The following is a 23539-nucleotide window of genomic DNA, read 5'->3' as shown; positions in this document are numbered from 1 at the left end:
TTAGCAGTCCTTGGGCTGCTGGGGAGGGGAGAAGATTAAAGCTGCCCAACCCTCGGCCCCAAACGCACTGCCCGGCAGGGTGAGGGGGTGGGGGGGCCGGGCAGGAAGGACAGCGGGAGGGGCGCAGGGACCGGCCGCAGCGAATGGGCCTGGTGGGAGACGGGCTTTCATTCTGAGAGCTCCGGGAACTACTGCGGGTTCCCCGAGGGCGCGACCTCGCTGCTGCGGGGGAGACCGCGAGCAGGGGCGCCCCCAGGAAAGGTCAGCGGCCTGGCTCGAGGCTCGCGGGGGCGGAGGGACAGCGACTCGGACGCGGACTCGGCGCTGTTGGCGGGCGAGGAGGTGCATGCAAATCAGGGGGCGGGCGCGGGGAGGCGGGGCGGTCGGTCCCGCCCCAGGAAAGCCCCGCGCAGCGCCTTCTGCCGGGCCACCCCGGAGTCCCCACTTCCCGCTCGGGCGCGGTCTAGGGAATGGACTGAAGCGCGCAGGTAGGACGCGGGGCCCGTGCGGGGCAGAGGCCGGGGTTTGCCGGGGGCGCGTGGCCGGCGTCCGGGAAGTGCGAGGACTGCTGCCGGTGAAGCCAGGCGCGGGGGCCCTGGACCGCCAGACCTGCACCCGGACCGCCCTCGGGCTCCTCGCGTTTCGGAGAGCGGCCCGCTCCGTCCATGTCGCCCAAGGGCAGCCGAGGCAGGGAGCTGGGAAGGCAGGCTGACCCCTGGATGCTCGGCGCGCCCCCCAAACTTGTGCATCTGAGACGGTCTCTCGGGGTTTAGGAACGTCGGGGTCGCGGGGTAAGGCAGGTCCTGGGCCACGCAGGCCCCTTCTCTGGGCCGCCACCCCGGCCAGGACACGCGCAGCTGGTGAGGACTGAGGGGAGAGAAGGGTTGGGAAAGTCCTGAAAACTGTAAATAGATTGCCAGGTCCAAGAATCTGGGGAAACAAGGCCTTCCACCTTTGGCCTCCTTATTTGAATATTGTTGGGTGGACCCAGCACTAGGGACACCTTTGTGCAGGCTGTTCTGGGCGCTGACAGTATTCGGAGTTAAGTCAGAATACTTTCTCCTCGTGCTATGCATCACGGCCATTTTCCAGGTTAGGGCATGTTTGGCACAGGCAGCATAAATAACCCACTGGAAAGCGTGGGTTAGGATGGGAACCCGGGCAGTCTGCCGCCAGAGCCCGCTGCCTCCACCTGACCATGGCATTTGTCAAACTTCCCCATAAACGAATTCTCCAGGGATCTGATTAATTGCAGGCTCCCAGGCCCCTTCTGGGAGATAGGTTCAGTAAACTCAGGAATCTGGATTTAAAAACAAAACCCCAAATCTATCCTATATAATAAAGAGGTAATATGCAAATTAACCCTCACACCCTCATGGCTTCCTACGACCAGGCCGGCAGGGGGGTTAGTGAGGGAAGACCAAACGACTGAACAGCAGGCTGCATGGGTCGACCAGGCTGGGGGAGGGGGGCATGAGGGGCGACCAGGCCGGCAGTGGGGGCAGTTAGGGGAGACCAGGCCAGTGTGTGTGTGGGTGCAGTTGGGGGCAATTAGGCTGGCAGGGGGGCGGGCAGTGAGGGGCGACCAGGCCAGCAGAGGGGGCAGTTGGGGGCGACCTGGCTGGCAGCGGGGGGCAGTTAGGGGCGATCAGGCCGGCAGGGGGGGCAGTTAGGGGCAACCAGGCAGGTGAGCGATTAGGAGTCAGCGGTCCAGGATTGTGAGAGGGATGTCTGACTGCATGGGTCCCCAGGATCAGGCCTAAACCTGCAGTTGGACATCCCCCAAGGGGTCCTGGGGACCCCCCACCCCCTGTGCACGAATTTCATGCACCGGGCCTCTAGTATTTTCTATAATTAGAAGGGACTGGGACCAGGGACTGGTGGCCGATGCTGGGGTTCACAGCTCGCCCTCAGACCAGCTCTAACCTGCTTGAGCCCCAGTCCTCTGTGAGCTGTGACCCTGCAGCTCCACCCCTATGGGTGGCCTCTTAGGAGCTGGAGCATTTGCTGGGACATCAGCGCCTTTATTAAAACCTTAAAGTCTGTTGGGGAAACTGAGGCTTGGGTGTCCATATGGCCAGGGTGTCCCCCACAGTCAGGGGGTTCCAGAGCCCTGCAGAGGGCCCTGAACTCGGCTAGTCCAACCTGTGATTAGAGGAGGATGCTGAGGATGGACGGGAGGGGCCAGCCCAGCCGTTCCCTCACTCACCAGCACTCACAGGGCTCCTGCTGGGCACTGCTCCAGGGCTGCCCTGGGCACTGGTGTTTGCCCTGAGGAGGCCTCCCTCTGGGGAGGGGGGAGCACAGGGCGGGTGATCAGCTCTTCACGGGGCATGAGACAGGCTTCACGGAGCAGGACCCTGAGCAGCCGGGAGAGGAGGAGAGGAGCTGGGCAGGGGAGCATGGGGGGAGGGTATGCTGGCAGTGGGAACAGCGTGGGAAAAGGTTGGGAAGTGTGAAAGGCGTGGCGTGGGGTGCTAGGGAGCAGGGAGAAGCCAGAGGGGATGGAAAGGCGGGCTTGGCCACGTTGTAGAAGGTCTCAAGTGCCCTGCTGAGGAGGGGGCCAGTGTGTCCTGCTTTGCCTGAGCCCTAAGAGCCGCCATGCAGATTCCTGGGCCCCACCCGGCCTTTGGAGTTGAATCTGGAGGGAGGCCCAGGGAAGGCAGCAGGGGGAACCCACTAGCGAGTTGCCCTGGTTACAACACACCCATTTCCCAGCATGTGTGGTGACCTCAGGATTTCCACATCAGAGCAGTGACTGAGTGCTGGTGCTTGTACAGCAGAGCCGGGGGCTGCAGAAAGCCCAGCAGGCAGGGAGGTTGTCCCCCAAGCGTTCCGTTTCCTGATGCTCAGATTCAGAAAGGAGCTGAAGTGAGGTGTCAGAGAAGTGGGAAGGGGACCTTTCCTGGACCCTCTCTCCTACCCCTACCCCCTGACCTGCCCCAGGATGGAGGCGTTTGGGATCAAACAGCTCACTGCCCTCAGCTGCTTCCCGTGCACCTGGGAGGGGGCAGGGACCGAAGGCCCCTCGGTGCTCTATTCCTCACATCTTATGAAACACAGTTTCCAACACATAGTCCATCCACAGTAAACACTCATGTCTATTGTTACTGTCAAGAAGTATAGCCTGCCCTGACCAGTGTCGCTCAGTGATTAGAGCGGCCGCGCATGGAAGGGTCATAGGTTTGATTCCTGGTCAAGGGCTCGTACCTGGGTTGCAGGTTCAATGCCCAGGTCCTGGTCAGGGCTCGTGCAGGAGGCAACCAATCCATGTGTCTCTCTCACATCAATGTTTCTCTCCCCCCACCACTCCCTCTAAAAATCAATGGAAAATGTGTCCTTGGGTGAGAATTAACAACGAAAAAAAAAAAAAAAAGACAAAAAGAAAAAAGCACAGCCCAGAGGTTCAGAGCATGGGCTCTGGATCCCCATTGCCTGGTGCTGAGAGTGGCTTTGCTACTTACTATGTAGCTGACTTCTCAGGACCTCAGTTTCCCCATTTGTGAAAGTACAGTGACTATGCCATTGTAGTGATGATGAAGTTAATTAGTAAGTGTCAGGCATACAGAACAACGCCCGGTACAGAGTAAGCACCATGTATTCGTTAAATAAAAATGAGCCCATTGGATGGGGGTTAGTCTGCCCATTTTGCAGGTGAGGAAACAGAATCAGCGATGTGTGTGGTGGCCTTGCCTAAGGTCCCATGTGTAGGACTGACAGGGAGGGATTCGAACCTACTTCCCTCCCCAGCTTGTGTTCTTCACTGTCCCGGTTTGCTGGGGTGACCAAGAGGGACATCTTTCCCAGCATTCCTCATGGCCGGCACTGTGGAGACATACCTGGCCATGTTAGACCAGACTTCCCTTGGCTGGTCTAGAAGACAGGCCGATGGCTTGCGAGGATGTTGTATGAACTTGCCCTTGCCAGAGTGGATGGGAGAACCCAGCGGTGGCTGCAGGGTCCTGCAGGAGCCAGCGTCAGATGGGCCGTATTCCCGTTGCTTGTTGTGTGACTTCCAGCAAGTCTTTCTGCTCCTCTGAGCTGGAGGCACAGAGATGGGCTTGAAGGCAGGGCCCCAGGTTCAGATGTGAGCTTGCTGCTTCCCATCTGTGATCTGGAGGCAGCTGCCTAACCTCTCTGAGCCTCGGTTTGCTTGCCAGTAAAATGAGTATGGGCCGGGGGATGTTCACAAGCTAATTTTTATAGGCACCTTGCCCTTGGCTCAGTGATTGCAGTTTCTGTCCCCATTTAGGACAGAGTCACCTCTCCATATCCAACACCTGCCTTCCTCATTCATTTCTTCTTCGAATGTGTATTGGGCATGTACCTGTGCAGGCAGGTGCCAGGTGCTGCTGAAAAAGTCCCTGCCCTCCTGAGCTTAAATTCCACTTGAGAAGACAGGCCATACCAACAAACATGCTCACAGACCCCACCCTTATCTATAATTCCTAAAGCCATGGGCTCAGAAAACCGCATTTTTTTTCACAAAAACTTCAGTCGGGTGCACCACCTGACCCAAGCTCAGCTTGAGGCCACTGGGGCCTTTATTTCTCCTCCTCGCTGAGCGCGTCTGTCCTGCAGGGATGTCCCTGTGATGGGTCCCGGGTGCTGCTCTGGACGCGTGGAGGGGAGGGGGTGCTTCCGTCGGCTGGTATTTGTTCACGGTGACCTTTGTATAATCGGAGGGATTCTGGCCCCAGGATTTCGCTGAGGGAACGTGGACCTGCGATGTCCCGTTGCAGTGACAGCTCCCGAAGGGGAAGGGGAGCAGGGTGACGCGGGCCATGGCCTCCCTGAGGAGGACACTAAAGACGGGCAGAGGCTGGGAGTAGAGAAGGTCTCGTCCATCGCCCACCTGCTTCTGCCGCTGCTCGCCTGCTCCGCGTGGGCCGCTCGTCTCATGCGCGTCTGTGCCTTTCCAGGAAGCGCTGATGCCTCAGGTGCAGCCTTGGCTCCGCAGACTCATCCTCACTCTGGGCCCCGGGGCCCCCACTCCTCCAGGTTGCTTAAGAAAGCCAGGGTCTCGGCTGAAGCGGCCTGGGTGCTGGGACTGCTGGGCCGGTCACCAGCCGGGTTTGTGGAGCAGGTTTCCTGAGGGGAGGCTGCGCAGTTCTGAGCAGAGGACGTATCGAGGGACTAGCAGCCTCCAGCCCGCAGAGCAGCTCACAAGCTAAGAGCGACGGGTCCTGAGTGCCAGCACCGGGCTCACGGCTCGCGTGCACTCAGCGAACATGCCAGGGGCTGGGGACACAGTCCGAGGGGGTGACTTTTGGGCTAAGACCTGAAGTAAAAGACACATGACTATCCCGGAAAGAGAACAGCAAGTGCAAAGGCCCCGAGGTGGGGACGGGCTCGGTGTGTTAGACCCACAACAAGGAAGCTGATGCGGTTGGCTGGAACTGAGCAAGGCGGAGAGGGGCGGGGACATAGGGAGTCAACAGCAGCCAGGTGCCTGCATGATCTCACTGGACTTGTAGAATAGCCCTTCAAAGCAGGACCCGCTCTTCTCCAGACGTCACAGACGAGGAAACAGGCACAGAACGGTCTAGTAACTCGTCCAGGGGCACAGCTGCAAGGTGGTGAGCAGGGCTGTGACCCGCCGCTCCAGGGTCCGCAGTCTTCACCACTGAGTTTAAACACATAATGGAAACGGGGCTCAAATGCCGAGGGCCGCCTGCTGCTGCTGCAATCATTGCTGGTGTGCCCGCCTGCTGTGGGTCAGCCAGCAGCCCCGTGGACGTGGTCAGGCCAGGAGTGGCATTACAGACGATCACTTACCAGTGAGCACCTTCCCCAGGGCCAGACAGTGAGGACACACCCAGGCAGAGGGGATGCGGGGGGAAGGGGCACAGGACCAGTGGAGGCCCCACTCCATAGCAGGCACTGTGCTGGGGGGAACACTGGATGCCTCCCCATTTCCCTGAGGAGGGACAGAGTCTGGATTCAAGCCCAGGGCCGCTGACCAGGAAGTCGTTCACTTGCTCGTAGCCGTAGCCGCTGTGCTGAGCCATTCCCACGAGGCGTGGAGGCAGAGACCGGGTTTCTTGGTGGGAGATAAGGGAGCGCAGGCACTGAGAGCATCTGGAGAGGGGAGGAAGGCCGCGGCTCCCGAGCAGCCAGGACGTGTGGTGCCTTTTCAGAAGGGGACAGGCCCTTCTCGGGAGGAGAGACACCAGGTCTCCGGCCGGCAGCCCTCCGAGCCCACGGAGCCGCAGCTCCGGCCAGCCTGCCTGCAGGGATGGAGCAGAGGCCTCCCGCGGTCCCGCCGCCGCTGGGCAGCTCCGGCAGAAGATCTTTCCTGAGATGGAGCCAATTAGCTTTCCAGGAGCTTTCACGTTCTGGCTCCTCTGGTTCTGCCCCTTGGAGGCGGCGACCATTGTCCTCCAACAACTACCCAGTACTTCGCTTTTTCAGACGACACAGCCAGAGTTCTTTAGTCATTCGTCTTGACGCAGGGAATGGCAAAGGGCACTGGCCTGGGCTCTGGGGCCACAGCAGGAAGGTGGTGGGCCCAGGCTCTGGCCCTGTGGGAGCTGGCATCTGGGGGGCATCTGCACAGTGACCGGGAAGGGTGCACGTGTGATGTGCTGCAGGAGTAAGTGCTGTGCGGAGAAATGAAACAGGAAGAGGGCTTGTAGGGCCGCTGGCTCAGCCTCCTTCCCGGCCTCCGGGGCCTCCTGTCGATGGCGTGGCTTCCAGAATCCTAGATGGAGTCTCCTGTGCCTCCCCAGGGGCCCCACTGGCTGCTTGGACTCCGCGTGTCCACAGCTGGCACAAGGGTACACACTGCCATAAAGTGGCCGTTGGCACAAGATGCCAGCCTGTCCCTGAGATGGCGCCTCCCTCCAGAGCTCCGGCCCGCCCGTCCATGGGGGAGGCCCCAGCTCCAGCCTCTCCTGCTCCTCTCAGAGTCGTGGCTCACTGCACAGCCGCCGGCCTTCAGCCACAGCTAGTGGCCTCACATCTGTCTCCAGCCCAAACTTCCTCCTGAGTCCAGCCACCAGGACCTGGGCCTCCCAGCCCCTGGGACGTGTGGCCTCCCGGATGGCTCCAGGGCCACCGCCCGTGTGAAGTCACGCGTCTGCAGTGTGGCGGAGTGTGTGGTCTCCCCCAGCCAGCTGGCTCCCTTCCTAGCACAACTGCCCACCAAGGCCAGCTCCACCCCAGCTGCCACCAGCAGCCACTGCCTCTGCCACGCCCACTTCCAGACAGGATGGAGCCTGCCCCCTCCTCCAGCTCCAGCACCCGTCCTCCTGCCCCCTGTTGGCACACACAGGTGGATGGGATTTCCAGACAGCAGCCTCTCCTGCTGAACCTCCCTCAGGGCTCCCGCTGCCTGGGGGCGTCGGGACTGCTCGCAAGCCTGCAGACAGGCTGTCTCTGGCCCTGCTGACACCCTGCTCCATGCCGACCTCTCCTACCCAGCACCACAGCCAAGGGCCCAGCTTGTGTGGTGAGAACTGACCCTTCGCTCACTCTTCACTTGTCCCTCCCCTCCTTCTTCTCTCCCAGGAGCCTTCAGAATCTGTAAAATCTCTATATATAAAAGGCTAAAATGCAAAGTGTCCCCTTGGGAGTTTGACTGCTCGCTATGAAGTGTGCTGACCACCAGGGTCGGCGCGGAACATGGTGGGTGACCAGCGGCTGTGGTGGGGCACTGAGGGAGTGAGGAAAGGAGGAGGCAGGGAGGCGGGGAGGCGGGGAACCTGATGGCCCTGATTGCCGGCCAGGCTTAGGGACCCCACCCGTGCACCAGGCCTCTAGTGGGTTTAATAATCGTACTCACCTCGGGGCGGAGGCGGGGGGGAACTTAGAACATCTGAACAGCGCGTGGCATGGAGGGAGGCTGTGCACATGCCTCAGCGAGGACACAGTGACGTGCACGTGGCCATGTACCAAGTGCCCACTGTGTGCCAGCCTCAGGCTTGGGTTCAGGTTCTGACGAGGAACGTTCCCTGCCCTCAGGGAGCCATGGTGCCCTCTGGGACATTCTCCTCCCTCTCCACACTCCCCGCCTCCCCTGGAGAATTCTGTTCGTCCTCCCCGGGTCACCTCCTAGAGGAGCAGCGTGCCCCTCACCCACGGCGCCTCCTGCTGCCTCTTACATTTTCCTAGGGTGCTGCCCCTACTCTCTGCAGCCTGCTTCTCACGCAGTTCCTCCAGGGTCCACGCCACCGGGTAAATGGCCACTCCACCCGCTCAGGGCTCCGGCCTCGTTCATCCCCTTTTCCTCTCACCCACCCCAAGTTCTACTCTGTCAGCAAAAGCTGTGGGCTCCACCTTCAGCCAGATCCGGGCCCCAGCCCCTCTCCCCAGTCCTTCCCCACAACCCAGTGCGAGCCCCGCACCTGCTGCCCGGACCAGTGCCGCGGCCTCCTCACTGGGCCCTGCGTCGCCCTGGGCCGCAGGCCTTTCACACCACACAGCCCGGGGGATGGTTTGAAAAGTCCCACGGTGTCACGTCCCTGCTCAGACCTTCCAGTAACTTCTCTTCTCACCCAAATATTTGTCAAAAGGAAGAAGGAAGAAAGGAATGAATGAGTGAATGGCCTTGCTTGCATCTCTAGTACCTGGCACATAGTAGGTGCTCAGAAAACACCTGCAACAAGGACACACAAGGACATGGGTGAATGGGTGAAGACCTGGAGCACACAGTAGGTACGCAGGAGCCTGGTGGGCTCTGTTGGCTGAGTTCCTGATTCTTGCTCCTGGTTCTTGCGCCAGCAGAGCCAGCATGCCGCCAGCCCTCCCGTCACTGGCTGGGCTGGAGGAGGGGCAGGCAGGCTGAGCCCACTGGCTGGGCTGGAGGAGGGGCAGGCAGGCTGCAGGCCTGGGCTGTCTCACTGTCCTGGGTGGGGCTGTTGACGTGCTGCTGGTTCTGGGAACCCCGGCCAGGCAGCAGTTCCGGGAAGGCTGCTGCCTCAGGGAGAAGTGTGTCCCTGGCCCCCTGCCATACCGCCCCCGCTGTCCCCGAGGCCGGAGGAAGCTCCCGGCTGGCTAAGACTGTGGAGTTTTAGGGACCAGTGGCTCCCAAGGGAGGCCACCGCAGCCCCCGAGTGTCGCTGGCTTCCTCCACAGGCCTCTTGTCATGGGGCTGGCTGCCTCCTGTCTGCTGATCCAGCCCCTTCTCGCTGGTTTGTGGTCAGGAGGGAGGAGAGGAGCAAGAGGCCTGCACACCCTCTGGGCTCAGGACGAGCCTCCTCCGTCACTTCCGGATGGTGCTGGCCGCTGACATTTCAAGACTCGCCACTCACCTGTCCCAGATAAAGTGTGAGCTAGATGGGTTTCTCTGCCAGGGGCGCTTCCCTCTGAGCTGCTGTCTTCCCGGCTCAGGCCATCACCCACTCTGCTGCTTCCTAACTCCGTGACCTTGGCCTTGCCACCTGCCCTCTCTGGGCCTCAGTTTTTCTCTTTGGACAATGACACCACATCCCAGGGTTGCAGGGGCTGCATTTCAAAGGCAGCAGGACACAGTGATTAGGCACCTGGATTCTGGACTGAGACTGACCAGGGTCAGTCTCTAGCGCTGTGACCACAAGCAAATGCTCTCACCTTTCTGTGCCTCAGTCTCCTCATCTGGAAAATGGTGATTTTAATGGTACCTACCTCTTAATGGGGATTTTAATGGTACCTACCTCTTAATGGTACCTACCTCTTAATGGGGATTTTAATGGTACCTACCTCTTAATGGTACCTACCTCTTAATGGGGATTTTAATGGTACCTACCTCTTAATGGTACCTACCTCCTACAACTTGGAGAACCAAGTTGGTTAATACATTGTAAGCACTGAGAACAATGCCGGGCACGTGATAAGCATTACGAATGCATAGCAATTATTATGCACAAAAGCTTGGTACATACCCATGTTTAAAGGTAGATGACTGAATTTGTTATTGCTGAAGTTTAGCCAACCACTCATTTCATAGCTGTTTATTGAGCACACACTGGGCACGGATCAGGCACTGTTTAGGCACCGGGGACAAGGCAATGCCCACGGCAGACCACAGCTCGGCCCTCCTGGGCTTGCACTCTCCTCTACATGTGAAGATAACGAAATCACTTAAACGTCACAGGCCATCTTTCACACCGCCACTTCAGGACCTCGCAGCAGAACGAGAGGGCTGTTTCTTCTTTGCCTCTTGTTTCTTACAGGCATGCTTGTCTTACTGCCTTTTTTTTTTTATTGTTTGAAGTATTACAAATAGTAGTACATATGTCTCCTTTTTTTCCCCCATTGACCTCCCACCGGCCTCCCCTCCCCCCCCAGTACATGCCTTTACCTGCCCCCCCCCCCCCCACCGTCATACTGCTTTGTAAGACCTCTATATATTAAGGCCATTAACCCTCCATCATGTACTAGTATATTGCTATCTCTTTCTCGTCTTTTGCTTGCTTGCTTCTTTTTTTATGGTGTGTTTTGACCTGGGGAAGTTGAAAAATTTTTGCAGTCAGATCTTTCTATCTTTGCCATCTACCTCCTGAAATAAAACCAGCATTCACACGTGTAACCTCAGTGATATGATTAGAGACGGTGATAAGTACATGGCAGCTATAAGCAGGGTGCTGTGATGAGTACCAGGGGCAGCCCTGGTTAGGGGATGGGTTTCGGGGTGCAAAGGCTGCATGGGACAGAAGGGCTGGGAGTGTCAGAGGCCAGTGGGACGCAAGACTTGTGGGGGAGGGGGAGGGGACAGTGGATGGGTGGCAGGGGCTTGAGGTTTCTTATTGCCTGAAACCTTTAATTTTAAGGCAGCTGTGGGCTCACATGCAGGGGTAAGAAATGATACGGAGACCCCCTGTACGCTCAGCTTCGCGCAGGTGACACCTTACAGAACTGAGGTGCATGGCCACAGCCAGGACCTGGTGCAGCTCACCCCACTTTCCTGCACTCCCTCGCGTGCAGGCCTTCAGTTCTGTGCAGTTCTATCACACGCACAGCTTGTGTCTCCTCCCCACAGGCAAGACGCAGAGCGGTCTGTCCTCACAGGGATCCCTCCCTGTGTTGCCTTTTATAGCCACACCGCCCTCCTCTCCTCCCCTCCTGCCTGCCCCACTTACCCCGCAGTAACCTGCTCTCCCTCTCCAGTGCTGCCATTCAGGAGTGTTACACATTGAAATGTTACACACATGGAATCAGGCAGAGCGTCTCTTTGGATTGGCCGCCTTCGCTCCCGGGCCTGGACTGTGTTCTGTGTTGGGGATGCTCCTCCTGGGTGGGCCGTGACCCCTGGGGAGCTGTGCCTCCGGGTGAAGACACCTTCAGAGCCGGAGGCCAGTGAAGGCCTGAGGGGCAGTTCGTGGCCTGGGTGCCAGCAGCATGGAGAAGGCTGGGGTGACCCAGGTCTGCAGCAACTGCTGACCGCCCTGTGGTCCCGTCCCATTCTCTCAGCCCCACTCTGGGCTGAGGAAAATCCTGCCACAACTCTGTTCAGACTCTCAAAATTGACCAGAGGAGGGGCCTCTGACCTGGAGTCCTCACTTGGGCTCAGGGGATCTGTGGACCCCTGAGGTGGAATGCAAAGTTAAATGTCTGCACTTGTCTAGAACGAGGGATTGGAGTTTGCACCCATGTTCAGACGGGCCTGTGGTTCCCAGGACATTAAGGACTCTGCTGGCAGACGGAGGGAGAGGCTGAGCACTGAGGCTCTGGGGCCTGAGCTCCCTGCTCACAGCCGAGCCTGCCACACTGCAGCCAGGGCCGTCGCTAACACCGCTCTGTGCCTGGGTTTCCTCATCTGAAAATGGGGGAATAATAGCACCTACTTCATGGGGCTGTTTTGAGTATTGAGTGAATTAGTATGACTGAAATGTGTATAGAGAGCCCTAGCTGGTTTGGCTCAGTGGATAGAGCGCTGGCCTGCAAACTGAAGGGTAGTGCGTTGGATTCTGGTCAAGGGCCTGTACCTCCTGTGGGAGGCAACCAGTCAATGTGTCTCACATCGATGTTTCTCTCTCTGTCTCTCCCCTTCCCTTCTACTCTCTAAAAATCAATGGAAAGATATCTGAGAGTGAGGATTAACAAGAGAAAAGCACCAAATTGTGTAGAGGGATGTGGTAAATATCGTATGTTAAATGAATGATGAGGCTGCCCTCTGGACTTGGGCCCTCTCTGTGCCCGTTGTCATCCTCTCAACAAGCTGCAAGTCAGCAGCATTTCTTCCCGAGGGAAGCACGGGTGCGTTTGGGCACCGTCACCTCCCTTGTCCTGGATCTCATATCTCTGTTAATATGGCGTTAGTTGGTGTGTTTGTTTGGTTAAGTTGCTGCTTCACCTCTGGCTCATGGGGGTTTGTAGATGACGCCAGCCCTGCTTGCACCCGCTGATGGCATGGAGCGATTGGGGCTGGTGCCAAGAGCAGGTGTGAGTGGCTGCTGCCCCGATTGCCCCTCAGGAGCAGGGGGAGGCGGAGAAGCCCTCAGGGGTGATCAGGGCCGCTAATGGCGCCAAGGGATCGGGACCAGCGCTGGGCGCCGGCAGCGGGTGTGAGCACCAAGTGGGACTGTGGCGTGGGAGCAAAGAATTTGCAGTAACCACCAGAGGCTCACCCCGATGACAGCGACTGGCATCCCACTTTGGTCTGGCACCCCCACTCACCTGCCCACCATCCCACTGCAGCCGATGCCCATCATGTTCTGCACATGCCCACTGCTGGTCAGCGCACATCATAGTGACTGGTTGTTCCACTGTTTGGTCTATTTGCATATTAGGGTTTTATATATATACTAGAGGCCCGTTGCACGAAGAGATTTGTGTATAGGCCTTCCTTCCCTTGGCTTCCAGCACCGGTTTTCCTCTGGCACCCGGGACCCAGGCCTTCGCTCCGGCCAGAGTCTGCCTTCTTTATCTTTGCTGCAGACTCTGGCCAGAGTCTGCAGTCTTGTCTTTGCTGCGGCACTCCGCTCCTGTAGATCCTTTTCACCCCTGCCCTCCCTCTCATAGTAGGCGTCCTGCCCTGCCTGGTCACTCCACGCCTGGAGCAGCTGGGCGGCCGCCATCTGTGGCCTTCTATTTGCATACTCACTCTGATTGGCTGTGGGCGTAGCGGAGGTACGGTCAATTTACATGTTTATCTATTATTAGGTAAGATAGATTATATAAAATTATAATGTTAGTTATTCTGACTCATTAATTAGTAAATAAGTAACACGAGGTTGGTGGGAGCTAGAGGCTGCCGTGGTGACGAGAGCTGTCCCTGCTCCCCCCTTGTGACCTGTCCCTGCAGACTCCTGCATCCCTGCTCTAACTCCCGGGGTTACAGTGGTTTCTATAACGTCTGTTGTGATGCCAGTGGGCATCGTTTGAGCTGACTCCTGTCCTTTACCATGTCCCCAGCATTCCTGAGCACTTCCTTCCTTTCTGGCACAGCGACAATCCAGGCTGGCACCTCCCCGCTCCTGGAGCCAGAATTTCCCCAAGGGGCGCTGGTTCCTTTCAAAGCAGAATAGGATTTAGAAGCCATGGCCTGGGTGCCAGGACGCATGGTGACCCGATGCCTGGCTGGGTCCTGGGCGGACAAAGGGCGCTGTGGAGGCCGTTAGCAAAATGGAAGTAGTGTCAATGGTTTAGATTGCGTCATGCATCCGTGTAATTTCCTGATTTTGCTGGTTGCACTGGGGCTATGCAGAGAATGTCCTTGTTTCCCTGAAATCTACACTGGAGTATTGAGGGGTAATTTATTCCTGTGAATAAATAAGTAAGAGAGAGAGGCTGAGGGAGGAAAATGAATGGAAAGGATGGGAGAGGAAAGGGTGGGGTGGGCATGAGTGGGGAGGAGCAGCAGGAGTGGAGGCGAGCAGGTGGCAGGAGCCAGGTGCACAGCTGCTGGGCTGGGGAGGGAGGCGGCCGCTGGCAGAGCCTTCACGTGGGATGAAGCCCCTGGAGAGCTTCCTGCAGGGGCTGGGGCTTCTGCTGTGGCTTCAGCCCCCACCGTGCTGTGCGTTAGGGCCGGCGCCTCCTCTGTGCAGGGCACCTGTGAGCTTCATGCCTGTCACTCCCTGTGCAGGCAGAGCCCAGAGACAGTGACTGTCTGAACAGCACATGGCTACTAAGCAGCAGGAGGAGGCCTGGCAGCTGCCTTTCTGAATATGACCCCAAGATAGAGACCCAAGTGGGAACGTGGGTGGGCGCTGTCAGCATTGCCCGGAACACACCCCAGGACAGTGCTTTGTAGGGGGCATTTGGCATGAGGTGCCAGGAGTGTGGGGAGTGACACTCCGTGGCACAATGGGATCTGCTTCTGAGCATCTTCCTAATGAGAACCACTGGCGACCTTCCCCCATCCCTTCCTGTGCCAGGTGGCTTGAGGCCTCCCGTGTGTCAGCTCATGTGATCCTCACAGCGCCCGGTGCGATGGAGACTGAGGTTGGAGGGCGAGCTGCTTGCTCAGGGGTCACAGGAGTGCGTGGCAGAGCAGGTGTGGACTTAAGGAGATAACAGGAGAAATGTGTGGTGGGGTCCCCCAGGGACGGGCAGACACCACCCTGTGCAGAACAAAGAAACAGAGTAAACAAGGCTCAACCAGTGCCAGACCCACCACACAGTGGGCACCACTGGCCCGAGGCTGTGGGTCTCAGTTTTGTTGTGTGGAGTGATGTTAATGATGCAGTGAGTTTAAAACCTAAGTTTTCATATGTAGAAGGTGCTGCTATTTTGGTAAATAGATTTCATATTTACCTCCCTATAATCATAGCAGCAGAGAAGGAATAGAGACTAACATGTGAGGGGTATTGCTGGCCTTGTGATTTGGGGGATTTGAATTGTGTTTTCTCTCTGGGTGTCTGTACCTTCCAATCTTTATTCCCAGTTACGTCTTGTGGGATGTCGTTAACACAACGAGGCTGGTACATGATTTCACTGATATAAACCACAGAACAGAAGGCCCTCTGTGGGGTCAGAAGTCGGGGAGGGGGTAATGTGCTCTGTCAGGAACAAGCACAAAGGCGCAGGGACTCTTAGCTCGAGCGTGTGGGCGCAGCCATCTGGGCTTGCCTGACCTCGTGGGCTCGCCCATGCACTGAGGTCAGCAAGGTCAGCTGCCAGCCCTGCGGAGGTGTGCGCTCACCACAGGACTGGGCAGCTGCCCCTTGCCAATGCGGAAGGAGACTGCTGGGACTTGCCTGTCACCATCCTCCAACAGGCGAGGCCAGGCACGTCCTCCAGGCAGTGGCTGTGCCAGAGCAGGCCTGCGCATGCCTCACTCTGGCTAATATTCTGCTGGCCAAAGCTAGTCACATGGCGAGCCCAGAGTCCAAATGCAGGGGAACGCCCTGCCCAGAGCGGTGGGTGGGGGGATTCAAGGCAAGATTACATGGACACAGGAGTGAAGAATTGGGGCCACCATTTTAACACACCCAACAGCATCATTTTTAGCGACCACCTAATACTTCACTGCATGTGTATATCATCATTTATTTAACCAGTTCTGTAAGGTTGAATAGTTAGGTTAGCATTTCCAAATTATATTTCAAGGAATTAAAAATCCTTCAGGGGTTTTGACACACACACACAAACAAATGAAGGTTGGGTAAATAAATTTGGTAAGTGTTGGGTTAAATGAAGAAAGAAACTTCTGTACTGAGGGACTTATCAGAACCTTTATATGCAGATATGCAGTATGACCTTCCAGAAGTCCGAGGGATCCACACACTCAGCCAGGCCCTGGGCTTTTTCCAAGAAGCATCTATTGGGACAGGTGTTCCTGGCTCTCACTCAGGGCTTTGTGCATCTGGGTTGGGTTTTATGATATGAACAGATCTCTGATGAACATGGAGGGCTCACTGTTGCCAGAGACACAAATGGCCAGGGTGGGGGACGGTTGTGTCTGGAGTAAGGTGAGTTCTGAAGGCTGCACTCGGGATGACTGGGGTGGCGGGGACCACGAGTCAGCACTAACCGGGCTCACTTTCTCTCCGCAGGTGCCTTAGGACCTCCCGATGGGGCAGCTTGGCTCTGGGCTCACGTTCCCTGTGAGCTGCCTGATCCTGGTGTGGGTGGCAGGCTCTGGTAAGTCACCACCTCTCATTCATTCATTCATTCATTCATTCAGTAAACATGTATTGACTGTCTACCTGCCAGGCTCAATCAGTGAACAAAACAAAGATCCCTGGCCTTAGAGATTACACTGTAGTGGGAGGAGACAGCCAGTGACACATGGCCCTAATTATAAGTTAACTAGAGGCCTGGTGCATGCAGTGGAGGTGGGGGTCCCTCAGCCTGCCCTGTGCCCTCTTGCAATCCGGGACCCATTCCGGTAGAGTCCCTAGGGCCTATGGGGGCTTTCCTTCCCCTGGCTGCCGGCAGCTGGCCCCGCCCCCATTGCTGCCACTGCTTGCCATCTGTGTGGCGCTGCCCCTCTCCCCTGCCACCGATCGCCTCCCTCTGCGGGTGACAGGCATGGGGTGTGGTCACTTGGCTGGCCTGGGCCTCCCTCTTCAGGGCGATCGCTGGCCGGCCCCACACACCCACCACAGCATCACTGGCCGGTGGCCTGGACCTCCCTCTGTGGGGCGATCAATCCCCGGGCCCCCAGATAGATGCCCCACAGAGGGAGGCCCTGTCCACCTGCCCCCCACCAATTAAATCATACCTGCCTTGGCTGGCAGCATGGTTGTCCGGAAGGTCGTTTGGATGGTCATTCTGCTGTTCAGTCATTCAGTTGATTTGCATATTATGCTTTTATTATTATAGATTCTAAGGATTGTTAGAAGGTGGTGGAAAAAGATGATATAGAGCAGGGCAGGGAGGACTGCGAAAGCGGGGTCAAGGGGAGGATTGCAATTTAAAACACGTGCTCAGGGAAGTCCTCATGAGTGACAGGCACTCAAGCAAAGACTTGAAGGAGGGGGAGCACGCAGATATCTGGGGGAGGACCTCAGTGGAGGCCGGAGCCGAGAGCCTGCCAGGAGGGCTGGAGGAACCAGAGGAGGCTGGGGTGGGGCCGGGAGGCAGGCGACCAAGTCAGGAAGGACCTTGAGGGTTTGAGAAGAGGAGCGACATGACCTGTTACACTAAAAGGGATCCCGTTGTCTGTAAGCACAAGGGTGGAAGCTGGGAGGCCAGGGAGGAGGCGCTGCAGTAAGCCAGGACATCCTGCCAGTTCAAAGCCAGCTCTGCCACTGAGTGGCTGGACGAAGCACCCCAACCTCTCATCCCACCCTTTGATATTGGCCAAACCCAACAAGGAGCCAGAGGCCACGGGCACCTGGGTGACAAGATGGTGGGGATCAGCCTCCTGAGCTCAGAGTGGGGAGGGGAAGGGGCGGGAGCGGCAAGGGGATAACCGCCTCCCGCACGCCGCTGTGGGGCAGGTGCCTGTTGGCGGGCCGCCCTCCTCACACTGCCACGTATTTTCCCTTTAATTTGGCCAAAGGCAAGTAGGTGAGCTGCAGCACACAAAGGTCATTGGGGTGTCCCCTCAACGGGCCCTGCACCCCAGGGAACTTCTTCAGCTTCAGGAGCCACCTCAGTGCAGCTGGAGGCTCTGTGAAGACTGGCACATGGCGGTCCGGGGCGGTGGTTCCCTTGCTTCGTGATGGGCCCCTTGGTCCTGTTCGGGCTGGTTTCCGACCTGTCCCGGTGGCCCATGGCCCTCTTGCTTATTGAGCTGCGGCTGCTCAGGGTGCTCCTGTGTCTCCCCAGGGAGTATTCAGGTCCGGCATCGGCCCACCTGCTTCTCTGACTACCTCAGTTCCTCCACCTGTGAGTGGAGGATGGGCGGCCCCACCGACTGCAGCTCCGAGCTCCGCCTGACCTACCAGCTGGATTCTCTGAACCCCGAAGAGTAAGCTTGTGCCGGGGGAGGTGGAAGGGGGGCGGGCGAGGGGAGGCCGGGAGGTTGGCCTGAGTTCGCCTGATCCCAGTGGTGCCCTGGAGTGCCGGGTGCTGAATGCGGTTCCCTGCGGTTCTTACTGGGCCCAGGGTTAGAGATGGGGCGCCGGGGCGCAGTGTGTGATACGGTGGGTGTGTCATGACGCTCTGAGCGCACTCACCCAGGCCTGTGGCATGTGGATGTGGGTGGAATATTGGACCAGGCAGTTCTCAAGCACTTAGTCTCAGGACTCTAGCATGCTTAAAATTAGCGAGGACCCCAAAAGCGTTTGTGCAGGTAGCCTGTAGCGATCGCTCTGGACCCTGTTAGGAATTAAACCAGGACATTTAAATCACAACAGCACACAGCCATCAGAGCAGTGACACCATAACAGGCCACGTGTTCTCAAGAGAACTCCCCTGCACGCGTGTGAGAGAGAGTAGAGTGGCAGGTGGTTTTGTTAGAGGCACCTCTCGCCGACACCAGAGGTGCTCCCGGACAGCCCCCCGAGCCAGGGGGAGAGGGCTGCTCCCAGCCTCGCTCCTTGTCTTCTCATATCGATGAATTTATACGAGAGGCCTTGATTTCACTGTGATGAAGCCAGTTTTATTAAAGCAATTGGAGCATGCACATTTATTAAAGAAGCGAGGCAAGCAAACCTATGCTTCTGTCTTATGAAGGGCAGACGGGCTCTCCGCTAATCTGAAGAGTGAGTGGGGTGGGGTCTGAGGTATACCCCCATTTATAGGTTTCAAATTCCTCTTCTGACTATTTTGATGCAGATTAATTCTCAAGGTCCCCTTTTTACTTTGCTGTGGTCTCTCAGAATTCATGAGAAGCACCTAGCATTATTATCTTGTTAAACCTTGAGACTGCTGGCTTCTCGCTTAGAGAGTAAAACTGCCCTTTCCCCTCTCCCCTCCCCTCTTTCTGCATTCCCTCTTTAGGGGGGTGTTTAACCATTTGCTCTTGACCAGCATAGTGTGTAGCGGGGACAGAAATGGTCTGGCTCCAGAGCCCTGAATACTCACTGTCTGGCCCTTTACGGAAAACGTTTGACACAGGTTGGCTGTGTGGGGCGGCACGGTAGGATGACGTGCAGTGGCAGGGCATGTGCCACCGTCCCCTGTGCATGGGAGAGGCTGCGCCCCGAGGTATGTTCCCCCACACACGTGCTGTTACAAAATCTTCATTGCCACAGTTCTTCCCTTTCACTGGCCTTCAGGGATGAGCTGAGTCCTGGGACAGAGGCCGCAGCCAGGGATGTGTCCGAGCCCATGTGGGTGTGGTGAGGGGCTGTGGCAGCAGGGAAGGCGGTCCTAGCCCACTGTCCCACCACACAGGCTGGCTGCTCTGCTTCCCAGTCCCCTGACCTGGTCCTTGAGGCAGGTGACCAGGAACTAGAAGAGCATGTGGTTCCTGAGGCATGTGCGGGGGACACCCATATGTGCACGACCAGTCTAACGCAGCCCATGTCCACAGAAACCGCACGTGTGTCCCTGTGAATGGAGAGAGCGCTGTGTGCCTGTGCGACATGCTGATGGACAACGTGAGCAGTGGGGACATCTACCAGCTGGACCTGTGGGCTGGGAAGCAGTGGCTGTGGAGTGGCTCCTTCAGGCCTGGCGAGCATGGTGAGTGTGGCGGGGCAGGGCGGGGTGGCTGCTCTAAGCCCCTGCCCTGGGGTGGGCCAGGCAGGCTCCAATTGGGGGAGGGGCCCAAGCAGCCTTTCCTTAAACTCGATGGGGTTCTTGCCCTGTCTGGGCCTTAGTCCTCCCATCTTTGAAATGGGGTTGGGCTGAGCAGCACCAGGCCCCTTCAGCTCAGACAGTTCAACCCCCTGAATGTGAGCACCTTGACTGGGTGTTGATAAGGCTGCGTGGTGGAAGGCGTGCTTGCTGCAGACTGGAAACTGAGCTGGGAACTGTCGTCCATCCTCCCTCGACTGCTCAGCTGCTGCTGCTTCAGACAGTCCATGGAAGGCTGACCTTATGCTGCTGCCCGTAGTCCCTGCAGGCATTCCCTAGGAGTTGGCTGGGGGTAGTGACAGGTGTTCAAAACACCATTTAGAATAGAACATGGCGGTGGGCAGGTCTGGAGTGAGGGTGAGTGTGTGAGTGGGAGAGTGCGTGAGAGGGAGAGTGTGTGTGGGTGTGAGAGTGGGAGGGCACCTATTTGTTTTTTGTTGTTTTTTAAAAAAATAAAGTTTATTGATTTCAGAGAGAGGAAGGAAGAGGAAGAGAGAAATGGAAACATCAATGATGAGAGAGAATCATTGGTCGGCTGCCTCCTGCATGCCCCCTATTGGGGATCGAGCCCACAACCCAGGCATGTGCCCTGACTGGGAATCGAACCAGGTCCTCCTGCTTCATACATCTATGCTCAACCACTGAGCCACCCTGGCCAGGCAGAGGGCCTCTGTTTGTTGGAGCGGGAGCTCAGGGGGTGACTGGGGCAATCCAGGCAGAGGAACTGCCACTGCTGCTTGTCCGGGCACCTCTCTCCACTTCAAGGGAGGGTGTGCCATTTTGAGGGAGCCTCAGGGTCCTCCGTGGGAGGAGGCTGTGGGGATTGACTTTGCCCCAATGCCCCTAGACCACTGACCGATGCTCACAGCCCCATTGCTGAGACCTGAAGTCCCTGGGCACACAGACCAGTCATATCGGCTCAGTTAGCCTGAACTGTGCACATTGGAGAACCGGCTGGCTGAACCACTGGCAGTGTGCCGGACGTGCCCCTTATTTTGGTGAACAGGGCATCTGGCCTGCCCAGCCTCCTTCAGGGTAGAGCAATAGTCTGGCCCCGTTGGTGAATGGGCACCTGACCAGACTCCTCCTTGGCAGCTGAGTGCCCAGCTTGCCCTCAGGGAGCAGAGTCAGCAACCGGTTGGTGCTGCCTCCTCACAGGGAGAGACAGGCCTTCCGCCTCATTAGCAGCGAGTGCTCAGCCTGCCCCACCCCCTCTGTGAGCAGAGCCACCAGCCTGCCCCACCATAGAGGTGAGTGGGACACCAGTCTGCCCTCTGTACAAGCGGAGCAGCCCCTGGTCTGACCCTCTGCCCTCAACAACAGAGTGCCTGGCCTGCCCCACCATTCTGACATGGGCCCAGCCTGGACACAGGGACCTGCTGCTCCGAACCAGCACTCCCAGCCCAGTGCCCTTGGATGACTGGCCCCACTGCTTTGACATAGTGTGCCCAGCCCTGTCATTGTGACCCACTGTGTTTTACCTGGTACCCCTGCGCAAATGGCCCACTGTCTGACACTGCCCGGTAGACATGACGTGATGCACCCTGGACACATGGACCTGCTACAGAGACCAGATGCGCCTAACCCAGTGCCACTAGAAGACTGGATGCACCACTGTGACCTGGTGGGACCAGTCACCTCTGAACACATGGACTTGCTGCTGTGAGTCCTCACCTGGCTCCCCAGACTACTGGACTGCTAATATGGAAAGACAAAGAAACAACCCCCAAACGAAAGAAAAGGAACTAAATGAAATGAAGGCAAGTAATTTGTCAGATAAAGAATTCAAATTCATGGTTATAAGGATGCTCAAACATCTGAGTGAGAATTACAAACAACTTAATGAGAATTATAAGGAGCTAAATGAGAAATACACCAACATGAATAAGAATCAAGAGGAAATGAAGAATGACATAGCTGTAATAAAGAACACACTGGATGGTTTCAACACTAGACTAGAAGAAGCTGAGGACTGAATCAGTGAGTTAGAAGACAAGGTAGAAAAAACCCACCCAATCAGAGCAGCAATTTGGAAAAAATAATTAAAAAGCAGGAGGAGAGCCCAGTCAGTGTGGCTCAGTGGTTGAACATCGACCTATGAACCATGAAGTCATGGTTTGATTCCTGGTCAGGGCACGTGCCTGAGTTGCTGGCTCAATCCCCAGTGTGGGGTGTGCAGGAGGCAGCCAATCGATGATTCTCTTTCATCATTGATGTTTCTCTCTCTCCCTCTCCCTTCTTCTCTGAAATATAAAAGCAGGAAGAGAGTTTAAGGGAGCTTTGGGACAATATGAAACAAAACAACATTCGCATCATAGGGGTGCCAGAAGGAGAAGAAGCTGAGCAGGAATAGAAAATCTGTTTGAAGAAATAATGACAGAAAACTTCCCTGACTTGGTGAAGAAAAAAGTCACATAAGTCCAGGAAATATAGAGAGTCCCAATCAAGATGAACCCCCAAAGATCCACACCAAGGCACATCATAATTAAAGTAGCAAATGTTAAAGGCAAAGAAAGAATCTTAAAGGCTGCAAGAGAGAGACAGAAAGTTACCTACAAGGGAGCTTCCATTACACTATCAGCTGATTTATCAGTAGAAACATTTAAGGCCAAAAGGGAGGGGCATGAAGTATACAAAGTAATGAAAACCAAGGGACTGAATCCAAGACTACTCTATCCAGCAAGGCTATCACTCAAAATTGAAGGTGAAATTAGGAGCTTCGCAGACAAACGAACAAACAAAAACAAACAAACAAACAAAAAACACAAAAAACACACTAAAGGCGTTTATTACCACTAAACCAGCAATGCAAGAAATGCTAAAGGGACTGTTGTAAGAAGAAGAAATAGAAAGAGAGGGAGAAACACAGGCATAAAAAATTAAAATGACAACAAACAAACAAGTACCTATTAATAATAACCTTGAATGCAATTGGATTAAATGCTCTAGTAAAAAGATATAAGGTAGCTGAATAGATAAGAAAACATGACCCATATATATGCTGTCTACAAGAGACCCACCTCAGAACAAAAGACTAACACAGAATAAAAATGAAGGGATGGGAAAAATTTTTCCATGCAAATGGAAACGAAAAAAAAAAAAATCTGGAGTAGCAATACTCATATCTGACAAAATAGACTTCAAAATGAAGGCCATTCTCTAACCGGTTTGGCTCAGTGGATAGAGTGTTGGCCTGCGGACTCAAGGGTCCCAGGTTCGATTCTGGTCAAGGGCATGTACCTTGGTTGAGGCACATCCCAGTAGGGGGTGTGAAGGAGGCAGCTGATTGATGTTTGTCTCTCATCAATGTTCCTAACTCTCTCTCCCTCTCCCTTCCTCTCCATAAAAAATCAATAAAATATATTAAAAAACAAAACAAAACAAAAACAAAATGAAGGCCATAACAAGAGACAATGAAGGCCATTTCATAATATTAAAAGGTTCAACACAATAAGAGTATATAACCCTGGTAAACATATATGCACCCAATATAGGAGCACCTAAATATATAAAAACACTTATAGAGGACTTTAAGGGAGAGATTGACAGCAATGCAATCATAGTAGGGGACTTTAACACATCAATGACATCACTGGATAGATCTTTTAGACAAAAAAATCAAGAAGAAAACAGGAACCCCAAATGACATACTAAATCAAATGGATTTAATAGACATTTACAGAAAATTTCACCCCAAAGATACAGAATATACATTCTTCTTAAGTGCACATGGGACATTTTCAAAGTCAGACCACATGTTAGGATGCAAGCTAAGTCTCGACAAATTCAAGAGGATTGAAATCATATTAAGCATCTTCGTGGATCATAATGGCATGAAACTACAGATAAACTACAAAAAACATCCCCCCAAAAAACATTCAAACACATGGAGGCTAAATGGCATGTTATTAAACAATGAATGGGTCACCAACAAAATCAAGGAAGAAATAAAAACTTCCTGGAAACAAATGAAAATGAACAC

At 55.7% G+C, this 23539-nt stretch overlaps 1 protein-coding gene across 1 annotated transcript in view; it reads left to right on the top strand.

Annotated features, from left to right (window-relative positions):
• Window positions 1-383: 383 nt before the first annotated feature.
• Window positions 384-23539, top strand: part of LOC308253547 (interleukin-4 receptor subunit alpha-like) — a 47538-nt gene continuing 24382 nt past the window's right edge. The window contains exons 1-4 of the mRNA XM_080679131.1: window positions 384-488; window positions 15918-16005; window positions 17641-17782; window positions 19292-19443. Coding sequence (XP_080535257.1) covers window positions 15936-16005; window positions 17641-17782; window positions 19292-19443 — 364 coding nt within the window. The 5' untranslated portion in view covers window positions 384-488; window positions 15918-15935. The remainder of the gene's footprint in view (window positions 489-15917; window positions 16006-17640; window positions 17783-19291; window positions 19444-23539) is intronic.

This window comes from Plecotus auritus (assembly GCF_963455305.1).
Source record: "Plecotus auritus genome assembly, chromosome: 7".
Lineage (NCBI taxonomy): Eukaryota > Metazoa > Chordata > Mammalia > Chiroptera > Vespertilionidae > Plecotus > Plecotus auritus.
Note: the sequence above shows the minus strand (reverse complement) of the source record. Positions and strands in the feature narration are given on the sequence as shown.